This window comes from Erinaceus europaeus, chromosome 12, assembly GCF_950295315.1.
Source record: "Erinaceus europaeus chromosome 12, mEriEur2.1, whole genome shotgun sequence".
NCBI classification, from domain to species: Eukaryota; Metazoa; Chordata; class Mammalia; order Eulipotyphla; family Erinaceidae; genus Erinaceus; species Erinaceus europaeus.
The window spans coordinates 54399179-54418803 of NC_080173.1; the positions used below are offsets into that span (position 1 = coordinate 54399179).

Genomic DNA, 19625 nt, shown 5'->3' on the forward strand with positions numbered 1-19625 from the left:
TTTGGAACTTAAGGCCTGGGTTTCAGATTGACATTGTAGGCTGCCACCATCTGTGGGACTCATGGGTCATCGCTCTGTAGTGGCACCCCCTGAGCAGTTGAATATCTCTCAGCCTTAGATTGCTTCTGAGGTTCTTGCCTAGTCTTGGATTTTTTTTTTTTTTTTTTTTTTTGGTAAATCAGGGATAGGAGGAGAGGAAGAGAACCAGACATCACTCTCACTGGACATGGTTAAGGTGAGAGTGAAGACAAGGGGCCTGAAGTTGGTGCAGTGTTAGGACAGGCTAATTTACTCCAGGTTGAGTGGGAGAAATTTACTGCTGGTACTGTCACTTCTTTACCTCTCCTTATCAACACTGCCATTACTGAACTTGCCAGATGCCCAGATAAAGCACCTGTCCTCTTCATCAATGCCTAATTCCCTTAAAAAAAAAGAAGTCTAACCACCCTTCCCCAGGTAAAGATTTAGAAGCTCCAAAAAAAACCTAACCCAGTTCCAGGATAGGAAATGGTCATACAAAAAACTTTCATGCTTGAGGTTCTGAAGTCCCAGGTTCAGTCCCCAGCCAGAGCTCTCTGAGCAGTATGCTGGGGGTTGGGGGGAGGGAAGGGACTGGGCAAACTAATTCCATCTTGAACATACAGAAGTGAAGTGGAAGTTGGGCAGTAGCGCAGCAGGTTAAATGCATGTGACGCAAAGTGCAAAGACTAGCGTTAAGGATCCCGGTTCAGATCCCCACCTGCAGGGGAGTCGCTTCACAAGTGGTGAAGTAGATCTGCTGGTGTCTTTTTCTCCCTCTCTCTGTTTCCCCCCCTCCATATTTCTCTGTTCTACCCAACAATGACATCAGTAACAACAATATCTACAACAATAAAACAAGGGCAACAAAAGAGAATAAATAAGTAAATAAGAAGAAGTGTTATGAACCATCCTCATAACCCCTAACTCATTCATTTCTTCACCTTCATTCTGGTTACTATGCTTTTTTCTTTCTCTTCCTTTCTGTTGGGGGGGGGGGGGAAGCAGATACAGAGGGAGAGAGAAAGACACCTGGAGGCTTGATCCACACTGCCTTTGTTTTAAGCCTCTTGGGGAACTCTGTCTCATTTATGTATAAATCAACAGTGTGGGCAGTGATATTCCCACCAGAAGGGGGCTCACTGATGGTAATACTGTTCATTTGGGGGGAATGTGTGCCCCCACTCCAGAAAAGTAGCAGAGGTGTTGCATTGGATAAAACTCAAGCATGAGGTCCTGAGCTCAATCTTCAGCATTGATTGTGCCAGAGTGATGCTCTGATTCTCCTCTCTCATGGAAAAACCCCCTGGATCCCCAAAGCAAGGCAGTTTTTAGAGGGTCACCTTATACACATAAAATGATAGGCTTTATGATCCAACTTACTAAGTCAAGGAATGGGTGTCTATTTTCAGGTATAGTAGCCTAGAGGGAAAGCTGCCCCTAAATCCCCTCTATTCCAAAACACTTTCATTTAAAAAAAAAAATTCTCTTTGTTGTTTTATTGTTGTAGTTATTGTTGTTGTTAGTGTTTTTGTTGTTGGATAGGACAGAGAGAAATAGAGAGACAGATACCTGCAGACCTGCTTCACCACCTGTGAAGCGACTCCCTTGCAGGTGGGGAGCCGGGAGTTTAAATCAGAATTCTTATACCGGCAGTTGTGCTTTACACCATGTGCGCTTAATCCACTGTGCTACTGCCCAACTCCCTCCAAAATGCTTTCAATACCTCCCCCACCCAGTGTATATCCTTACCTGTGTCCCAAGCCTACTTTTCCACTCAAGGGAACTTTGCAGTTCTGGAAAGGCCATTTGGCCTGCTGGTGCACCATACCATTCCTGCCCTTTGCCCAGCACCAGAGAAGAAGCTATTGGGTGGCCATTCGTTTATTGAGTCTACTGTGTTCTGGGCACAGAATTGAGAGAAGTGGGTGTAACTGGCTCCTGCTTTGCAGGGAGGCAAGAGTGCAGGGGGGAGAGCAGGCTTCCTCCAGCTCACCATGTGACAGCAGTGCATTGATGCAAGGCGGAGGCTTGAGGCTGAGAGTCCTGGGAGGGGCCCAGAGAATCCAGTGAGGGAGAGCCTGTGGGACATGGCAATGCTGTGCCCAGGGCAGACATGGAGAAGACTCAGACTTGCAGCTGGTCAGCTATGATGTCCAGGTAGGAGGAAAGGAGGTTGGTTCTCTGGGTGGTGTGCAGTGAGGGCTCTGTCTCAGAGCCCTGGTCCTCATCCTTTCTGCCTGGGGAGAGTTCTGCACATGCACAGTGGTTAGGGGGATAGGGGTGGGGGTCTCATCTTGCTCCTCCACCCCTCAGGCCTTCCCTGGTTATTGCACTCTAACTAGCTGTCTGGCACAAGCAAGTTACAGGCGCATCTGCCATACCCTCCTTTAGTCAATCAGACAACCTAGACACATGGAAGGAGCTAACCCTCAGCCTCTCTAAAGGAAGGGATGGGGTGGCGATCCAGTATTCAGAGGCCTTCCTGGGGAACAGGCTGTGGGCTAGGAAACAGACAACAGCTTTTAGTTCTGGCTGTTAACGGCTTTATATGTGATTTGGGGCAGGTTGCCTTAACTCCTGAAGAAAAAGTTGGCTTCTAAGGTTCAAGTCCACTCTATGCATGCAGGGACATTCATTTCTGTTTGATATTAAATAATTTTCATGGTCCTTTGAATGAAAGGACTTGAGGGGGGGGGGATACTTTCTCATCTTATACCCATGTTGCAATGACCAAGGGAGCAAGAGTATAGTCCTAGAAGTCTGCAGCTATGGGGTAGAGGTCTGGAGCTCAGCAGCATCTCATCACCTGGGATGCCTTCAGCACCCCTTGTTCTAGCAGATTAGAGCAACACATCTTCCCAGTTTGATTCACTTACTATTGTGCACCTGTCCATTGAGACGTGCTTGGGGGTTGTGACCCCAGCCAGAAAGTCTTAGTTGACAACACCCTCCCAGGGCAGCGTGCGTTTACTTGCAATGGTTGGTTTGCACTTACTTGCCATTGTTAGAGACAAGGGTAAGTTTTAGGACTAAAGGCATGACTAATGACCACTGATTAGAGCTTCAATGGTCAAATGATTAATGAGGGCCCCGGGGCCATTCCAGGGCCTGAAGCTCCACACCATTCTGTTCACCTGCCCTGAGTGAGGGTTGCAGCAAAACTGGGTACAGGTTGTGCATCTTTAGGGCTCTGGCTCTTTCAGGCCTGGATTGTCAAAGGGACCAGCCACTTCCCTGTACCTTGATGGCCCTGTAGGATCTCTACCTAATGGTTTGTGCCTGTTCTGTTTGTCCAGCCACCTGGACCCCATAGTGGAGATTGACAGCCAAGTGTCTGGTCACTTTCCCAGGATGCCCTTGGAACTGACCAGAGCATTTAACTTACCTTTTATAGATGGTCCTTTCCTGCCTGAAAGGTACTAGGCTATTTGTCCTTGCTGATACCCTGTAATGGAGAAAGAAGAGGAAGAGCAAGAATGTTGCAGGCAGAGGCTGCCTTGGGAGCCAAGAATGCCAGGCACAGGGCCAGAGGCAGGACCTCATAAATAGAATTATTTCTTATTTATTTACTTACTTACTTTTACTAGAGCATTGCTTAGCTCTGGTTTATGGTGCTCTGGGGGATTAAACCTGAAATTTTGGAGCCTCGGGTATGAGAGTCTATTTGCATAACCATTATGCTTTCTATCCCCACCCACAGAATTATTTCTCAAACACACAAGGGTTGAGAGAAAACTACAAATCAATTCACTTAACTTTTAAATATATATATATATTCATTTTATTTATTTTACCAGAGCACTGTTCAGCTCTGGCTTATGATGGTGCTGGGGATCGAACCCAAGATCTTATATTTACTTATTTTTGGATAGAGACAGAAGTTGAGAGGGAATGGTGGGCTAGAGAAGGGAGAGAGGGACACCTGCAACACTGCTTCACCACTTATAAAACTCCCTGCTGCTGGTGGGGACCAGAGGCTTGAATTTGGGTCTTTACACACTGTAATGTGTGTGTTCAACCAGGCGCACCATCACCTGGTCAAAGTCAGTTCATTTATTTGATAATTAATTTTCTGATTCCCCCCTCTCCCTTCTGCCCCTTCTTTCCACAAACAACTAGTGGGGGTGTCTCTAATAGAAACTGCATATATCTGCATGGACAGTTCCAGGCTGGGGACACCAGCTGCTGCGTGACCCAGCAGGACAGTGCAGTGAACCAAGAAGAGCATGCAGACCCTGGGTAGGGCAGGCAATGGCAGAAGGAGAAAGATTAAATTGGGAATCAATTCTGTGAGGAAAGCCCTTCTTCTTCTAGCGTTTGCTCTTCTTCCGTAGCCAGTCAACGGCGTCAGGTTGAGCCTGATGTAAAGTTTCGAGACCTCCTTTGAATCTGGAGAGGTGGCAGTCGTTGACTATGTGGGTCATAGTCTGTCTGTAGCTGCAGGGGCAGTTCCCTAGAATGTGGTGAGTCTTATCAGGGCATTAAGCTTGACCCTGGGAACACTGAGGAATTGGTAGGTAAAGACTGATTTGTTTTTTCTTGATTTTGTTGATCTCTTCTTGCTTAGCTTTAGCTAGGGTATCACCTGCATAAATTGTATGCTTTAAATTCTTCTATGTAGGTATCAGATTGAGCCTTCATCCCTTCCTTCCTATCTACCTTCTTTCCAATAAACTTTTTTTTTTTTTTTTTTTTTTTTTGCTGCTTTTGTCCTTTTGGCTCCAGGGTTATCGCTGCCGCTCGGTGCCTACACTATGAGTCCATTGCTCCTGGCGGCCATCGTTTTTCCATTCTTGTTATTATTGTTGTTGTTGCTGCTGCTGTTGTTCTTGGATAGGACAGAGAGAAGCTGAGAGAGGAAGGGAAGATGGAGATGGAGAAAGATACCTGCAGACCTGCTTCACTGCTTGTGAAGCGACCCCTCTGCAGGTGGCGAACACGGGGCTCGAATCGTGATCTTTGTGTGTATCCTTGTGCTTTACACTGCGTGCTTAACCTGGTGCTCTACTGCTTGCCCCTCCCCCCAATAAACCTTTTTTTCCCCTCTTTTTTTAAATTTGTATTAATGAGAAAGCTAGGAGGAGAGAGAACCAGATGTCACTCTTGTACATGTGCTACCAGGGATTGAACTCAGGACCTCATGCTTGAGAGACCAACATTTTATTTACTACGCCACTCTCCAGACCACCCAATAAGCTTTTTTTAAAAAAAATTATTTATTTTCCCTTTTTGTTGCCCTTGTTGCTTTATTGTTGTAGTTATTATAGTTGTTGTTATTGCTGTCATCGTTGTTGGATAGGACAGAAAGAAATGGAGAGAGGAGGGGAAGACAAAGGGGGAGAGAAAGACAGACACCTGCAGACCTGCTTCACTGTCTGTGAAGCGACTCCCCTGCAGGTGGGGAGCTGGGGACTCGAACCAGGATCCTTATGCCGGTCCTTGTGTTTCACACCACGTGCGCTTAACCCTCTGTGTTACTGCCCGACTCCCCCAGTAAACTTTTAATACTTACCTATGGAGGTGGGGAGATAGTATCATGGTTATGCAAAAGGTTTTCCTGCCTGAAGCTCTGAGCTCCCAGGTTTATTCCCCAGCACCACCACCGTAGTAAGCCAGAGCTGAGCAGTGCTTTGGTCTCTTGTGTATCTTCCCCCCATCCATCATTAAAATAAATAAAATATTTTGAAAGATTTATCTATTTGTTAATGAAAGAGAGAATCAGAGTATCACACTGCCAAGGAATCAAACTCAGGACCTCATGCTTGACAGTCCAATGCTTTTTCCACTGTACCACATTCTGGGCTGCTAATTTGTTTTTTCAGTTTCAGGCTGTAAGCCTAAGGTAATTTTAAATCATTGGCAGAACCTGATTCATCTCCCCATCCTAATTACTCCTTGGTATGTCTAGAACACCCCTGTAAGGAAACAATCAGGACGTCTAGTGTGTGGCTCCCCTACTCTGCACAGTGCCAGTCTGGTGTATCCTTGCCTCCCTCCCTTCCTCCCCTCAAAGTTTGTTAATGGCAGGACAGTTCTGTCTTTCCTGGAGACTGTGCCATGGGGAAGGTCTGGGCAACTGTTACCTGTTCTCTGTGGCAGGATACGATGCTTTCCTGGGGAGAGAGAAAGAAGAAATGAGAATCACAACTTTCCCCTGGGGTTTGGTGCTGTGGAAAGGCTTCATGACTCTGGGATTAGGTGCCTTTGGTCATACTCCTTGTTGTTCTCATGTGACTGAGCTTCTCAGCTACTCTGGAGAGGAGGAAATGTGGAAAAGTAGAGAGTATGGCATATTGGCACTAGTGAGGCATCTTTGGAGAAGTGCTGAACCTACCTGGGCCTTCGTTGCTGCTCAGAGGGGCACTGATGTGAGATTTAATCACATGTGGGCATAGTAAATGCTCAAAAAATGTCTCGGAGTCAGGCGGTAGTGCAGCGGGTTAAGCACAGGTGGCCTGAAGCGCAAGGACTGGCCTAAGGATCCCGGTTCGAGCCCCCGAATCCCCAACTGCAGAGGGGTTGCTTCACAAGTGGTGAAGCAGGTCTTTAGGTGTCTGTCTTTCCTCCTCTCTCCATTTCTCTCTGTCCTATCCAATAACGATGACATCAATAACAATAATAATAACTACAACAATAAAACAAGGGCAACAAACAAAAGGGAATAAATTAATAAATATTAAAAAAATGTTTCTCAGGGCCAGGTGGTTGAGTGCGTGTGTTACAATGCGTAAGGACCCAGGTTCGAGCCCCTGGTCCCACCTATAGGGGGAAAGCTTCATGGGTGGTGAAGCAGTGCTGCAGTTGTCTGTTTTTATCCTTCTCTACCTTCCCCCCTCTTTCTCAATTTCTGGCTGTCTTGATCCAATAAATAAAACGATTAAAGAATGTTTAAAAAGGGGGGGGGCTGGATAGTGGCACAGCTGGTTGAGCACACATGCTGCAGTGCACAAGGACCCCGGTTCAAGCCCCCGGTCTCCACCTGCAGGGGGAAAGCTTTGCGAGTGGTGAAGCAGGTCTGCAGGTGTCTCTTTGTCTCTCTCACTCTCTAGCTTCCTTTCTTCTCTTAATCTATCGCTGTCTCTATCCAATAAATAAAGATAATTTAAAAATTAAAGAAAGTTAAAAGAAATGTTTCTCTCATATCTCCTTCCTGTCCTTCATATAGGTTGTTTGATTTAGAAGAAAAGTTTCTTTTTGAATTGCCACCTGGGTTATCACTGGAGCTCAGTGCTGTCACTATGAATCCACATTCCTGATGGCCATTTTTGTTTTTTCCTTTCTAGTTTGTTTTGGTAGGTAGGACAGAAAAAATTGAGAGGGGAGGGGAAATCAAGAAGGGTTAGGGAGTCTAGGGAGTCGGTGGTAGCACAGCGGGTTAAGCGCACATGGTGCAAAGTGCAAGGACCGGAGCAAGGATCCCGGTTGGAGCCACCAGCTCCCCACCTGCAGGAGGGTCGCTTCACAAGCGGTGAAGCAGGTCTGGAGGTGTCTTTCTTTCTCTCCACCTCTCTGTCTTCTCCTCTCTCCATTTCTCTCTGTCCTATCCAACAATGAACGACATCAACAACAACAATAATAACTATAATAATAAAAAACAAGGGCAACAAAAGGGAATAAATAAATACTAAAAAAAAACTAAAAAGAAAAAAAAAAGGAGAGAAATACGCCTGCAGACCTGCTTCACCACTTGTGAAGCATCTCCTGTGCAGGCAGGTGACACCTTGAACCCAGGTCCTTGTGTGTGATAATGTGTGTGCTTAACCCCAGTGCCAATGCCTGGCCCTCCTGGGTTAATTTATTTGAGAGAGAACTCTGAAGCTTTTTTTTTCCCCAGTGCAAAAACATTTTGTAGAAAAGGAAATTATAAAATGGTGGGAGGGTAGAGGGGACAATTAATGGTTAGTGCAAAGAGACTTTCATGCCTGAGGTTCTGACGTCCCAGGTTCAATCACCCGCACCACCATAAACCACAGCAGAGTAGTGCTCTGGTAAAAAATAAATAAATACACACACACACACACACACACACACACACACACACACACACACACACACACACACACACGGGACCAACTCAGAGCCTCATGCTTGAAAGTTCAAAGCCTTATCTACTGAGTTGCCTCCTAGGCCATAAGAAGGAAATTAAGGTCAAAAGGTTTTGTTTAGGTGGTCTGGAAGGTGGCACAGTGGATTAAAACATAGATCTCTTGAGCATGAGGTCCTGAATTCAGCCCCAAGCAGTACATATGCCAGAGTGATGCTTGGTTCTTTCTCTCTCTCCTCCTATCTTTCTCATGAATAAATAAATGAAATCAAGTAAAAAAGGTTTTGATTGATCTGGGGAGACAACCTAATGGTTATGCAAATGACTTTCATGCCTGAGACTGAAGTCCAAAGTTCAGTCTCATGAGCCACCATAAGGCAGAGCTGAGCAGTGCTCTGGTAAAAATAAAAAAAGTTTTGGGTCATATGATGGTTTCTCTTTTCTTTTCTTTTCTTTATATATTTATGTTATTTATTCCCTTTTGTTGCTCTTGTTGTTTTTTTATTGTTGTAGTTATTATTGTTGTTGTCGTTGTTGGATAGGACAGAGAGAAATGGAGAGGGGAGGGGAAGACGGAGAGGAGGAGAGAAAGATAGACACCTGCAGACCTGCTTCACCGCCTGTGAAAGGGCTCCCCTGCAGGTGGGGAGCTGGGGTTGGAACCGGGACCCTTATGCCCGTCCTTGTGCTTTGCGCCACCTGCGCTTAACCCGCTGCGCTACAGCCCGACTCCCCGAATGCTTTCTCTTTTCATATGAAATTTTAAATTACAAAGTCTTTGAATACATGCGAACTATAAAAAGAATCAAGTACTGTAGATATTTATTATTTTTAAAAAGTATTCATTCCCGTTTGTTGCCCTTGTTTTATTGTTGTAGTTATTGATGTCATCGTTGTTGGATAGGACAGAGACAGATGGAGAGAGGAGGGGATGACAAAGATAGACACCTGCAGACCTCCTTTACCACTTGTGAACCGACTCCCCTGCAGGCGGGGAGCCGGGGGCTAGAAACGGGATCCTTACGCAGGTCTTGCGCTTTGCGCCACGTGCGCTTAACCTGCTGCGCTACCGCCGGACTCCCATTTTGTAGAGATTTATATATAACAATGAGTGTCTCTTTCATTCTCTCTCCCTCACCTCCATATCCTCGCCTAGATGTAACCACTGTTGGCAGTTGGATATATTTCCTTCTGGAATTTTCTGTGTGTGTGTGTATCTATAGTTAAAAATAAAAGCAAGGGAGTCGGGCAGTAGCGCGGTGGGTTAAGCGCCCGTGGTGCAAAGCACAAGGACTAGTGTAAGGAACCTGGTTCGAGCCCCCAACTCCCCACCTGCGGGGGAGTCGCTTCACAGGCAGTGAAGGAGGTCTGCAGGTGTTTATCTTTATCTCCCTCTCTCTGTCTTCCCCTCCTCTCCATTTCTCTCTGTCCTACCCAACAACGATATCAATAACTACAATAAAACAAACAAGGGCAACAAAAGGGAATAAATACATAAATAATAAAAATAAAATAAAAGTAAATTGGGGCCAGGTGGTGGCACACCTGGTTGAGCACACATATTACAATGCACAAGGACCCAGATTCGAGCCCCCACCTGCGGGGGAAAGTTTTGTGAGTGGTGAAGCAGTGCTGCAGGTGTCTCTTTTTCTCTCTCCCCTATCACCTCCTTCCCTTTTGATTTCTGGCTGTCTCTATCCAATAAATAAATATTAAAAAAAACACTTAAAAGCAAATAGATGTCTAATATATATATATATATATATATATATATATAGTCATATAGTAAAATTTTGCTTTTTCCATTTATCTAGCCTCTCAAGGACCTTTATATCTTTCCACAGATCTGTCTCATCCTATTCATGTATTTACCTTAAATACATACTTTGTTTCATTAATTATATATGAGAAAGAGAGTTTTACATGAGACAGGGAAAGGCAAGAAAGAAGCCAGAGCACACTAGTAGATGTAGTGCTGGGGATTGTACTGGGAACCTTGGGTGTCCAAGCCCAGTGCTCCGCCAATTGAGACATTTCTCCAGTCACTCTTAATTTATTTTTAAAATAGTTATTTTAGTGTATGTGAGAAGGACTCAAATACGCCTCTGTCATTTTATGCAGTGCAGGGCCTCAAGCATACTCTACCTCTAGGCCATGTCCATGATTCCATGCCTCATCCTTTTTAATAGTCACAGATGTTATGGATGTGTCTAATATACTCTGACCGTTCCTTTTTTATATATATTTTTCATCTTTATTTGTTTATTGGATAAAGTCAGAAATCAAAAGGGAAGGGGGAGATAAAGAGGAAGAGAGACAGAGAGACACCTGCAGCACTGCTTCACCACTCTCAAACCTTTCCCTATGCAGGTAGGGACTGGGGACTCAAACCTGGGTCCTTGTACACTGTAGCATGTGCGTTCAACCAGGTGTGCTCAACCCAGCCCCTTCTGACCATTCCTTATTGATGATTCTTGGTGTTTATGCTACTTACAAATTATTTATTTTTTATTAATTATAGTTGCCATTAGGGCTATTGCTGGGACTCAGTGCCTACATTACAAATCCATCATTTCTGGCAGGTATTTTTTTTTGTTGTTTTGTGTGTGTGTCTTTATAGGACAGAGAAATTGAGGAGAGGGAGAGAGAGACACATACTTGAAGTACCTGCATCACTGCTCTTGAAGTGTTTCCCCTACAGGTGAGGAGTGGGGCTTGAACCCAGGTCCTTGCACAAGGTGATGTGTACACTTAACCAGGTGTGCCACCACCTGGTCCCTCAAATTCTTTTTTTTTTAATTAATTTATTTATTACTGGATAGAGACAGAGAGAAATTGAGAGGGTGAGGGGTTGAGAGGGAGAGAGACAGAAAAACACCTGCAGCTATGCTTCACCATTTGTGATGTTTTCCCTCTTCAGGTGGGGACCAGGGACTTGAACCTGGGTCCCTGTGCACTGTAGTGTGTGCACTTAACCAGGTGCACCACTGCCTGGTCCCCTCAAATTCTTATTACATAACAAGTTAGCACTCTGGCGCAAAGAACTCAGGCTTTTACATTGAAGCATTTCTGTTTGACAGATTCCATGAATTGAGATTACTGGCCAGAAAGTATACACATGTACAAGCCCTTTGAATAGACAGTATACAAGTCCCAGTTTTGAATGCGCAAAATAGTTCACCTGGAAAGGAGCCTACTTTGTCATGTATGTGACCCAGACTTGGGCCTGGCTCCTGCTGCACTGGGGGAAGCTTCAGTACCATGGTATTTTTTTCCCTCTCTCTTTCTCTCTGTCTTTTTCTGTTTTAAAAATTTGATCTAGGGGAGTCGAGCTGTAGTGCAGCGGGCTAAGCGCAGGTGGCGCAAAGCACAAAGACTGGCATAAGGATCCCGGTTCGAACCCCGGCTCCCCACCTGCAGGGGAGTCGCTTCACAGGCGGTGAAGCAGGTCTGTAGGTGTCTTTCTCTCCTCCTCTCTGTCTTCCCCTCCTCTCTCCATTTCTCTCTGTCCTATCCAACAACGACAACAACAATAATAACTACAACAATAAAACAACAAGGGCAACAAAAGGGAAAAAATAAATAAATATAAAAAAATTAAAAAATTTTTGATCTACGGAGTTGGGTGGTAGCGCAGTGGGTTAAGCGCAGGTGCCGCAAAGCGCAAGGACCGGTGTAAGGATCCTGTTTGAGCCCCCAGCTCCCCACCTGCAGGAAAGTTGCTTCACAGGCAGTGAAGCAGGTCTGCAGGTGTCTCTCTTTCTCTCCCCCTCTCTGTTCTCCCCTCCTCTCTCCATTTCTCTCTGTCCTATCCAACAACAATGACATTAATAACAACAATAACAATAACTACAACAATTAAAAAATAGCAAGGGCAACAAAATATTTGATCTAGAGGGGTTCGGGCAGTAGTGCAGTATGTTAAGAGCACATTGTACAAAGCTCATGGACCGGTTTAAAGAGCCCCAGGCTCCCCACCTGCAGGGGATCTGTTGACAAGCGGTGAAGCAGCTGTGCAGGTGTCTATCTTTTTTTCTGCCCCCCTCCCCCATCTTCCCTTTCTCAGTTTCTCTCTGTCTTATCCAAAACAATGATAGCAATGGCAACAATAACAATCACAACAACAAGATAAAACAACAAGGGCAACAAAAGGGGAAAAATAGCCTCCAGGAGCAGTGAATTGTTGGTGGAGGCACTGAGCCCCAGTGATAACCCTGGGGGCAAAATAAATAAAATAAAATTTTAAAAAAGTAAAAAATTTTCATCTAGATTGGTCAATCCTGGTTACAACAGCAACAGTTCCAGTTTCTTTTTTTTTTTTTTTTCCTCCAGGGTAATCCACTGCTCCTGGAGGCTATTTTGTTGCCCTTTTTGCGCTTGTTGTAGTTGTTATTGTTGTTGGATAGGACAGAGAGAAATGGAGAGAGGAGGGGAAGACATAGAGGGGGAGAGAAAGATAGACACCTGCAGACCTGCTTCACTGCCTGTGAAGGGACCCCCCTGCAGGTGGGGAGCTGGGGGCTCAAACCGGGATCCTTATGCTGTCCTTTTGCTTTGCACCATATGCGCTTAACCCGCTGCGCTACTGCCCAGCCCCAACAGTTCCAGTTTCTAATGCCGTGTGTGTGGTTTTGTGTGTGTGTGTGTGTTGACAGTAAGAGAATATTTCTCTCAGGATAGTTTCATCCTCTCCCACCAGGATCTGACTTCTGACTACATTGAGAACACCCTGAGGGAACCCATGTGCATCTCTATGATTCTATTTGAGCAGAATAGAATCAACTAGAAAGTGTTATCTGTGGCTTTTCTCACAGCTAGGTGCTAATCTCTAGATTTACCAACCACTGGCCAAATAACCCTTAGTACGAAGGCCAGGACACTAGAAGATGCAGAACACTTGTCTCCAAGATTTTGGGTGATTATATTCTCCAGGCTCAAGGGGCAGCCTCGGTTTACACCTCTTTATAGGTGTAATCAACACTCTCCAAAGTATCCTGATTTGGAGAGCATTTATATGCATTCTCCCTATCCACCATGTGAGTAGTCCCTACTGGACTGGAGTAATGGGCCCTGGATCCTGAACTATGAACCGAGGCTTCCATGTGGAGTAAGCCCCACCCACAACCACCACTCCTTGCTGGAAACCTACCCACATTTCCACTCACCTCTTGCCCGCTTCCCCATCAGTCCATAGAACTCTTTTCCAGTGCTCCTCTTTGCCTCTTGAATTTGGAACTGAATTCTGGCAATAGCACCTTCCTGAAGAAGAAAGTTTAAGAGTAGGGGGTGGGTATGGTGTGTGTGTGTTGGCTAGTACAGATGGGTGCCTGGATAGCAACAATCTCTTTCCCTCCTTTCTTAATTTTTTCTTTCTTTTTAAAAATTTTTATTTATTTATTCTCTTTTGTTGAAACCCTTGTTTTATTGTTGTAGTCATTGTTGTTATTGATGTCGTCGTTGTCGTTAGATAGAACAGAGAGAAATGAAGAGAGAAGGGGATGACAGAGAAGGGGAAAGAAAGATAGACACCTGCAGACCTGATTCACCATCTGTGAAGCGACTCCCCTACAGGTGGGGAGCCGGGACTCGAACTGGGATCCTTACGTCAGTCCTTGTGCTTTGTGTCACTTGCATTTGACCTGCTGCGCTACTGCCCGACTCCCAAATTTTCTTCCTTCCTTCCTTCCTTCCTTCCTTTCTTTTCTTTCTTTCTCCTTCCTTCTCTCTCTTTTCTCTTTCTTCCTTTCTTATAGAGACAGAAATTGAAGGGGCAGAGATAGAGAGAGAGAGACAGACAGACAGACAGACAGACAGACACAGCATTGCTTTACTGTTCGTGAAGCTTCCCCATTGCAGGTAGAGACTGGGGCCTTAAGCCTGTGTCCTTGCACTTGGTAACATGTCACTCTACCAAGTGTGCCACTGCCCAACCACAACAACAATTTAAATATCACCCAGTGTCAGCTGGCACTATGTATTTCACACAACACTGTAAATTAGAATTGCTAATGTTCCACCTACTATGTGCCTGGCACTGTTCAAACATATATATATGTACTTATATATTACTCATTTAATCCTTACCAAAAGGAAGTGATACTCTTGTCACCGTTTAACAGGTAGAAACACTGAGGCATGGAGGGACTGAGTAATTTGTCCAAAGTCATAAGTAGGAAGTGAAAAATGGAGCCAGAACTTGAAGTTAGATTAGTGGACTCAAAAACTCAAAAACACAAATCATAAATAAGCTCACTTGATATTTACAACTGTCATATGATGTGGAGGCTGCAATTTTTCGATCCCAATTTGAGCCCCTGGCTCCCCACTTGCAGGGGAGTCACTTCACAGGCGGTGAAGCAGGTCTGCAGGTGTCTATCTTTCACTCCCCCTCTGTCTTCCCCTCCTCTCTCAATCTCTCCTATCCAACAACGATGACATCAAGAACAACAACGATAGTAAGTATAACAACAATAAAAAAAAAACGATGGCAACAAAAAGGGAAAAAAAAGAAATAGTAATTAAGGAAGGCATAAGCCAGTACTATAATAATTCAGGAAAGCAAAGGTAATTGTACAAAGACGTTAGCATAAGAAAAATAAATTCTGGGGGCCAGGTGGTGGTGCACCTGGTTGAGCGCACATGTTACAATGCGCAAGGACCCAGGTTTGATCGAGCCCTGGTCCCCACCTGCATGGGGAAAGCTTCGCAAGTGGTAAAGCAGTGCTGCAGGTGTCTCTCTGCCTCTCTTCCTCTCTATCTCCCCCTACCCTCTTGATTTCTGTCTCTATCCAATAAAGATCATAAAAAAAAGAATTATGACCATAAACTAAAAAAAAAAAAAGTTCTCAGTCAAGGACTATGGATTTAATATTTTATTTATTTTAGTGAGAGATATACAGAGAGAAAGATGCAGAGAGAGATAGAGATGGATAGAGTTCTAGCTTATTGGTGTGCTATGGATTGAACCTAGGAACTCAGAGCCTCAGACATGAAAGTCTTGCATAACCATTAAGGTGTCTCCCCAGCCCTATGTTCAACATTCTGATCACACAGCTGGTTGTGTATCCTTGGACAAATCATGGAAAACATTTCTGATCCCAGATCTTATCTGAAAGAGAGAGAGTGCGAGATGGAGAGAGCTGGGAGGCCAGGCAGTGGCGCACCTGGTTAAGCGCACACATTACAGTGCACAAGGGCCCAGGTTCAGGCTCCTGGTCCCCACCTGCAGGGGGAAAGCTTCACAAGTGGTGAAGCAGGGCTGCAGGTGTCTCTCTGTCTTCCCATGTCTTCTCACTTTCTCTCTGTCTCTATCCAGTAATAAATAAATGAATATATAAGTAAATATATCTTTAAAATATATTTTAAAAATCAAGAGAGCTGTGTTAGATGATAAATAAATTCCCTTTCAACCCAGAAATGACATTGATTTATAATTCCTCATGGAAGCTACTTCTACTTTCTGAGGGAAATGCTTGCTAGTGGAGGAACAGTGGGTGACGCTTGTTCAATCATCCTCACATCTCTGTATTCCTGGCATAGCACCTGGTATGCGCAGGCAGCCCACATGTGTGGAATGTGAAATGCTGAGCCAGGGGCTGCTTCTCTGACAGGCTCCTTTCCGGGGAAGACTGATCACTAGGAGCACAGCCCCGGTCATGCAACTTGCCTGTGGGAACCTGGGAACTGGGGGGAGGTCTGGGGTTTTTCCACCCGCAGCCTCCATTGGTGGCAGCTCTGTAGTTGCTGGGACCAGCAGACCGAGGAGCAGTGGGAATCTTTTGTTTTTCACAGTTGGTATTTTCCAATTTTTAGGACCAGGAGTGAATTGTTTTCTAAGACTTGGACTAATTCTGTCACTTCCAATCCATCTTCTCAGAATGGCAGCGGTTAGGGCAGCCGCCTGTCTCAGAGTTGGAGTCGCCTAGCCTGGCCAGGAACCAGAAAAGTCTCTTTGGAGATTTGGACCCATTTCTAAAAGGTTGCTGAAAACCACTTTGCCTCCATAAAAGGCAGCCTTCAAATGTGAGTTGGAGAGTGACTGTTTATGAACAAAGCAAGACTCATCTTTCTCCCACCCACTGGGTTAAGGTGGGGGCAGTAGGAAACAGCCGCTTCCCTTCCTGCCGCCACCTTCTTATCTTTTAACCCAAATCACCAGGCAGAGCTGGAGAGGGAGCACCACCACACCTCTACCTCATTCCCACTGATGGCCAGCAACCCCAGTGTGGACGCTTTCTGAGTGCTGTGCCCTCTGTCCATTACAGGGGAGGAGAAGGAGAGCTGCACTAGTTGAGATTTAGTGATGTTCCAGATAGATTTGTCCCACTGGTTGGGAGGCACCCCTGTGCCCACATCAGGTCCTCTGATGTTTGGCAAGGTCTCAGCACAGCTATCAAAAGTTGAATAAAACCTTGGGAGTCAGGAGTCGAGCTGTAGCGCAGCGGGTTAAGCGCATGTGGCGCAAAGCGCAAGGACCAGTGTAAGGATCCCGGTTCGAGTCCCTGGCTCCCCACCTGCAGGGGAGTCGCTTCATAGGTGGTGAAGAAGGTCAGCAAGTGTCTATCTTTCTCTCCCTCTCTCTGTCTTCCCCTCCTCTCTCCATTTCTCTCTGTCCTATCCAACAAGAACGACATCAATGATGACTACAACAATAAAACAGCAAGGGCAACAAAAGGGAGTAAATGAGTAATAAAAAAAATATTTAAAAAAAACACCTTGGGAGTCATCCTCTTGCTTCCTCCATTTTGCACAGCGGTTACTGACCTTCTCAAGGTCATATGGAAGCTGAGGTTGGCATAGGGTCTCCCCATCCTGCTATCAACATTTCTTTAAACAATTTTTTTTGTATTATCATTTATTTATTGGATAGTGACAGAAATCGAGACGGAAAGGGGAGATGGCAAGGGAGAGAGACACCTGCAGCCCTGCTTCACCACTCGCAAAGCTTCCCTCCAGCAGAGAGGGCTCGAACCTGGGTCCTTGTGCACGGTAACATCTGTGCTCAACCAGGTGTGCCACTACCCGGCCCCTCTTCTCAATGATCCTGTGTTAAGATGAGCCAGGAGGAAAGCAGGCTCACCTGCCCTTGCACTGATCCCTTTCATCTGTCATGTGGGGGCCTCTCTCCCTGTCTGATCAGGAGCTTCTGAGCAGGGTCTGGGGGTGGGGGTGGGGGTGCAGATGCTAGATCTCTCTAGCTTTTAGATTTCTCCCCAGTGAGAGTGCTCAGGTCAGTTGAGTGGAAGAGACTGGCCACCCCACCAGTGCTGGTCAGGGAACAGTTTCTCCATGTGTGACAACAGTGACCCTGAAGCAAGATGATCCCCTGGAGAGGACAGTCTGGGAAATCATTAATGGCACAAGCACATAGAATCAGACCCTGTATGAGGAGGTGTGTGTGTGTGTTGGGGGGGAGACAACTGGGTGGTGACATAGCTGGGAGAGTGAACACTTCACAGTGTGCAAGGACCTGGGTTCAAGCCCCTAGTGCCTACTTGCAGGGGGAAGCTTCATGAGCGGTGAAAACAGTGCTGCAGATGTCTTTCTCTCTCTTTATATCCCTTTTCTTTCTCAAGTCCTTTCAGTCTCTATACTAATTAACTAAGTTAATTAATTAAAAAATCAGACCCTGAGCAAAGTGAGTCGTTATGCTTTTCAAACTGCATAGCCACGGACAAGCCATTTAACTTCTTGTACCTTCCTTTCCTTATCTGTAAAAAAGGAATAAGCACACCTCCCCTATATGATTGATGAATATGAAAAAATGGGTTAATATTTATAAGCAGTGTCAGCAACACATGTGTTCAGTGAGTGTTAAAGGACACACATACACACACACACACACACACACACACACACACACACACACACACACACACTCTGTTGCTCCCCTATGCACTCACCTGGTCAGCCAGGCTTAGAGCTTGTGGCCTTGAACTTATGCAGAGTAGGAGTCAGCCTGCCTCACAGAATAAACCTTCCCTCTTCACAGCCATTAGTCTCCCCCCTCCCCCAACACCACCACCAATAGGTACCTGCAGGATCAAGGTTAGCCAGGGCACTGATTCAGTGCTGAGAACCAGTTCTTTATCCTCTGCCCTGGTGCAGGCAGGCAGCCCCACCAGAAGAAGCAGGGTGAGGCAGGGCAGCATGGTGAGCGCTGTAGCTCCTGGACCCTCTGTGAGCCCCACTCAGCCTCAGCCAGCCCTCTTTCAGTGCCCTCCCTGTTCTCTGTGCTTGTAGCTATCCTGCTGCTTCCTGCAGTTTATCTGATCCCTGGGGCCATTTCTGGGACTTCCCTGAGTGGGAAGACCTATGAGATCAAGAGCTGTTCTGAAGGAGGGACCAGACCCACAGTTGCCCCTAGAACTTGATCCTAGAGCTTAATACTCTGATGCAACACGCTCCTCACTCCTGGCTGCCTTCCCGCTAGTGGCAGGTGTACAATGAGGCAGTATTTGTGTTTGTGTCTGGTGGGGGCAGGGGCTGGAGTCTTCAGCTTCCTGACTGGAAGAACCAAGGGGCACCTTGGCATACTGGAAATGGGTAGGGGGACTGTGTCACCTCTTTGATGTTTCTTTTTAAATTATCTTTATTGGATAGAGACAGCCAGAAATTGAGAGGGAAGGGGAGACAGAGAGGGAGAGCTTGCAAAGCTTGCAAAGCTTTCCCCCTGCAGTTGGGAACTGGGGGCTCGAACTCAGGTCCTTGAGCACTGTAACATGTGCGCTTAGCCAGGTACACCACCACCTGGCCCCATTCTCTCTCTTTTTTTTTTTTTTAAATTAATTAATTAATTAATTGATTGACTGATTTTCCCTTTTGTTGCCCTTGTTGAACCTCTCCATCTGTTCCCTTGTTCCCTGTACAAAGAGGACTCTCCCGATTTAGTATTCCAACACTTGTCTGTCCCCCCACCCCAAATGAACTTCCCCTTTCTCAAGGCTCCCCTTCCTCTGGTCTTTCCATGTGTGCTTAGAATCACATTTCTGTAATATATCTCTTTATTGGGGAAATGTTGATTTGTAAGACTGTTGTCACTGTTGTACAATTTCACATCTCCCTGAGATAGGTATCAGCACACCACATCCTCCACCAACTTCTCCTTGTCCTCCACAGTAGGACACCATTACCTCCCTCTTGCCTCCCTCCTTAGAGCCCTTGGGTTTCTGTGACAAACCACAGCCAATTATGTTTGACCCTGCATTTTCCCTTCTTTGTCTTTAAAAATTTTTTTTTTACATTTAAAAAAATTTTAATTATTTTTTTAAATATTTATTTATTCCCTTTTGTTGTCCTTGTTGTAATTATTGTTGTTGTTATTGATGTCATTGTTGTTGGATAGGACAGAGAGAAATGGAGAGAGGAGGGGAAGACAGAGAGGGGGAGAGAAAGAAAAACACCTGCAGACCTGCTTCACTGCTTGTAAAGCAACCCCCTGCAGGTGGGGAACCAGGGACTTGAACCAGGATCCTTACACCAATCCTTGCGCTTTGTGCCACGTGCACTTAACCTACTGTGCTACTACCTGACTCCCCCTTCTTTGTTTCTAAGTTCCTCT

At 45.6% G+C, this 19625-nt stretch overlaps 1 protein-coding gene across 6 annotated transcripts; it reads right to left on the bottom strand.

Moving 5' to 3' along the window:
* Positions 1–1886: 1886 nt before the first annotated feature.
* TAC4 (tachykinin precursor 4) lies at positions 1887–18377 on the bottom strand. Of its 6 annotated transcripts, none has more exons than XM_060202434.1 (5): positions 18100–18375; positions 13231–13324; positions 6105–6134; positions 3407–3466; positions 1887–2099 (listed from the first exon to the last, which is right to left on the bottom strand). In XM_060202434.1, exons 1-4 carry the CDS (start codon positions 18214–18216, stop codon positions 3441–3443), a joined length of 267 nt encoding a protein of 88 aa, XP_060058417.1. In that variant the 5' UTR covers positions 18217–18375; the 3' UTR covers positions 1887–2099; positions 3407–3440. The 6 variants fall into 6 exon arrangements, with proteins under 6 accessions (XP_060058417.1, XP_060058418.1, XP_060058416.1 ...); XM_060202435.1 differs by having other exon boundaries at positions 1887–2117; XM_060202433.1 differs by having other exon boundaries at positions 1887–2165.
* Positions 18378–19625: the final 1248 nt, after the last annotated feature.

Excerpts from the sequence above, each read along its gene's own strand:
- TAC4 (XM_060202434.1), bottom strand. The coding sequence starts at position 18,216 with ATGCTGCCCTGCCTCACCCTGCTTCTTCTGGTGGGGCTGCCTGCCTGC. Across the intron at positions 13,325-18,099 it reads GGCTAACCTTGATCCTGCAG|GAAGGTGCTATTGCCAGAAT; the intron begins GTACCTATTGGT and ends TTTCTTCTTCAG. Across the intron at positions 6,135-13,230 it reads GATGGGGAAGCGGGCAAGAG|GAAAGCATCGTATCCTGCCA; the intron begins GTGAGTGGAAAT and ends CTCTCTCCCCAG.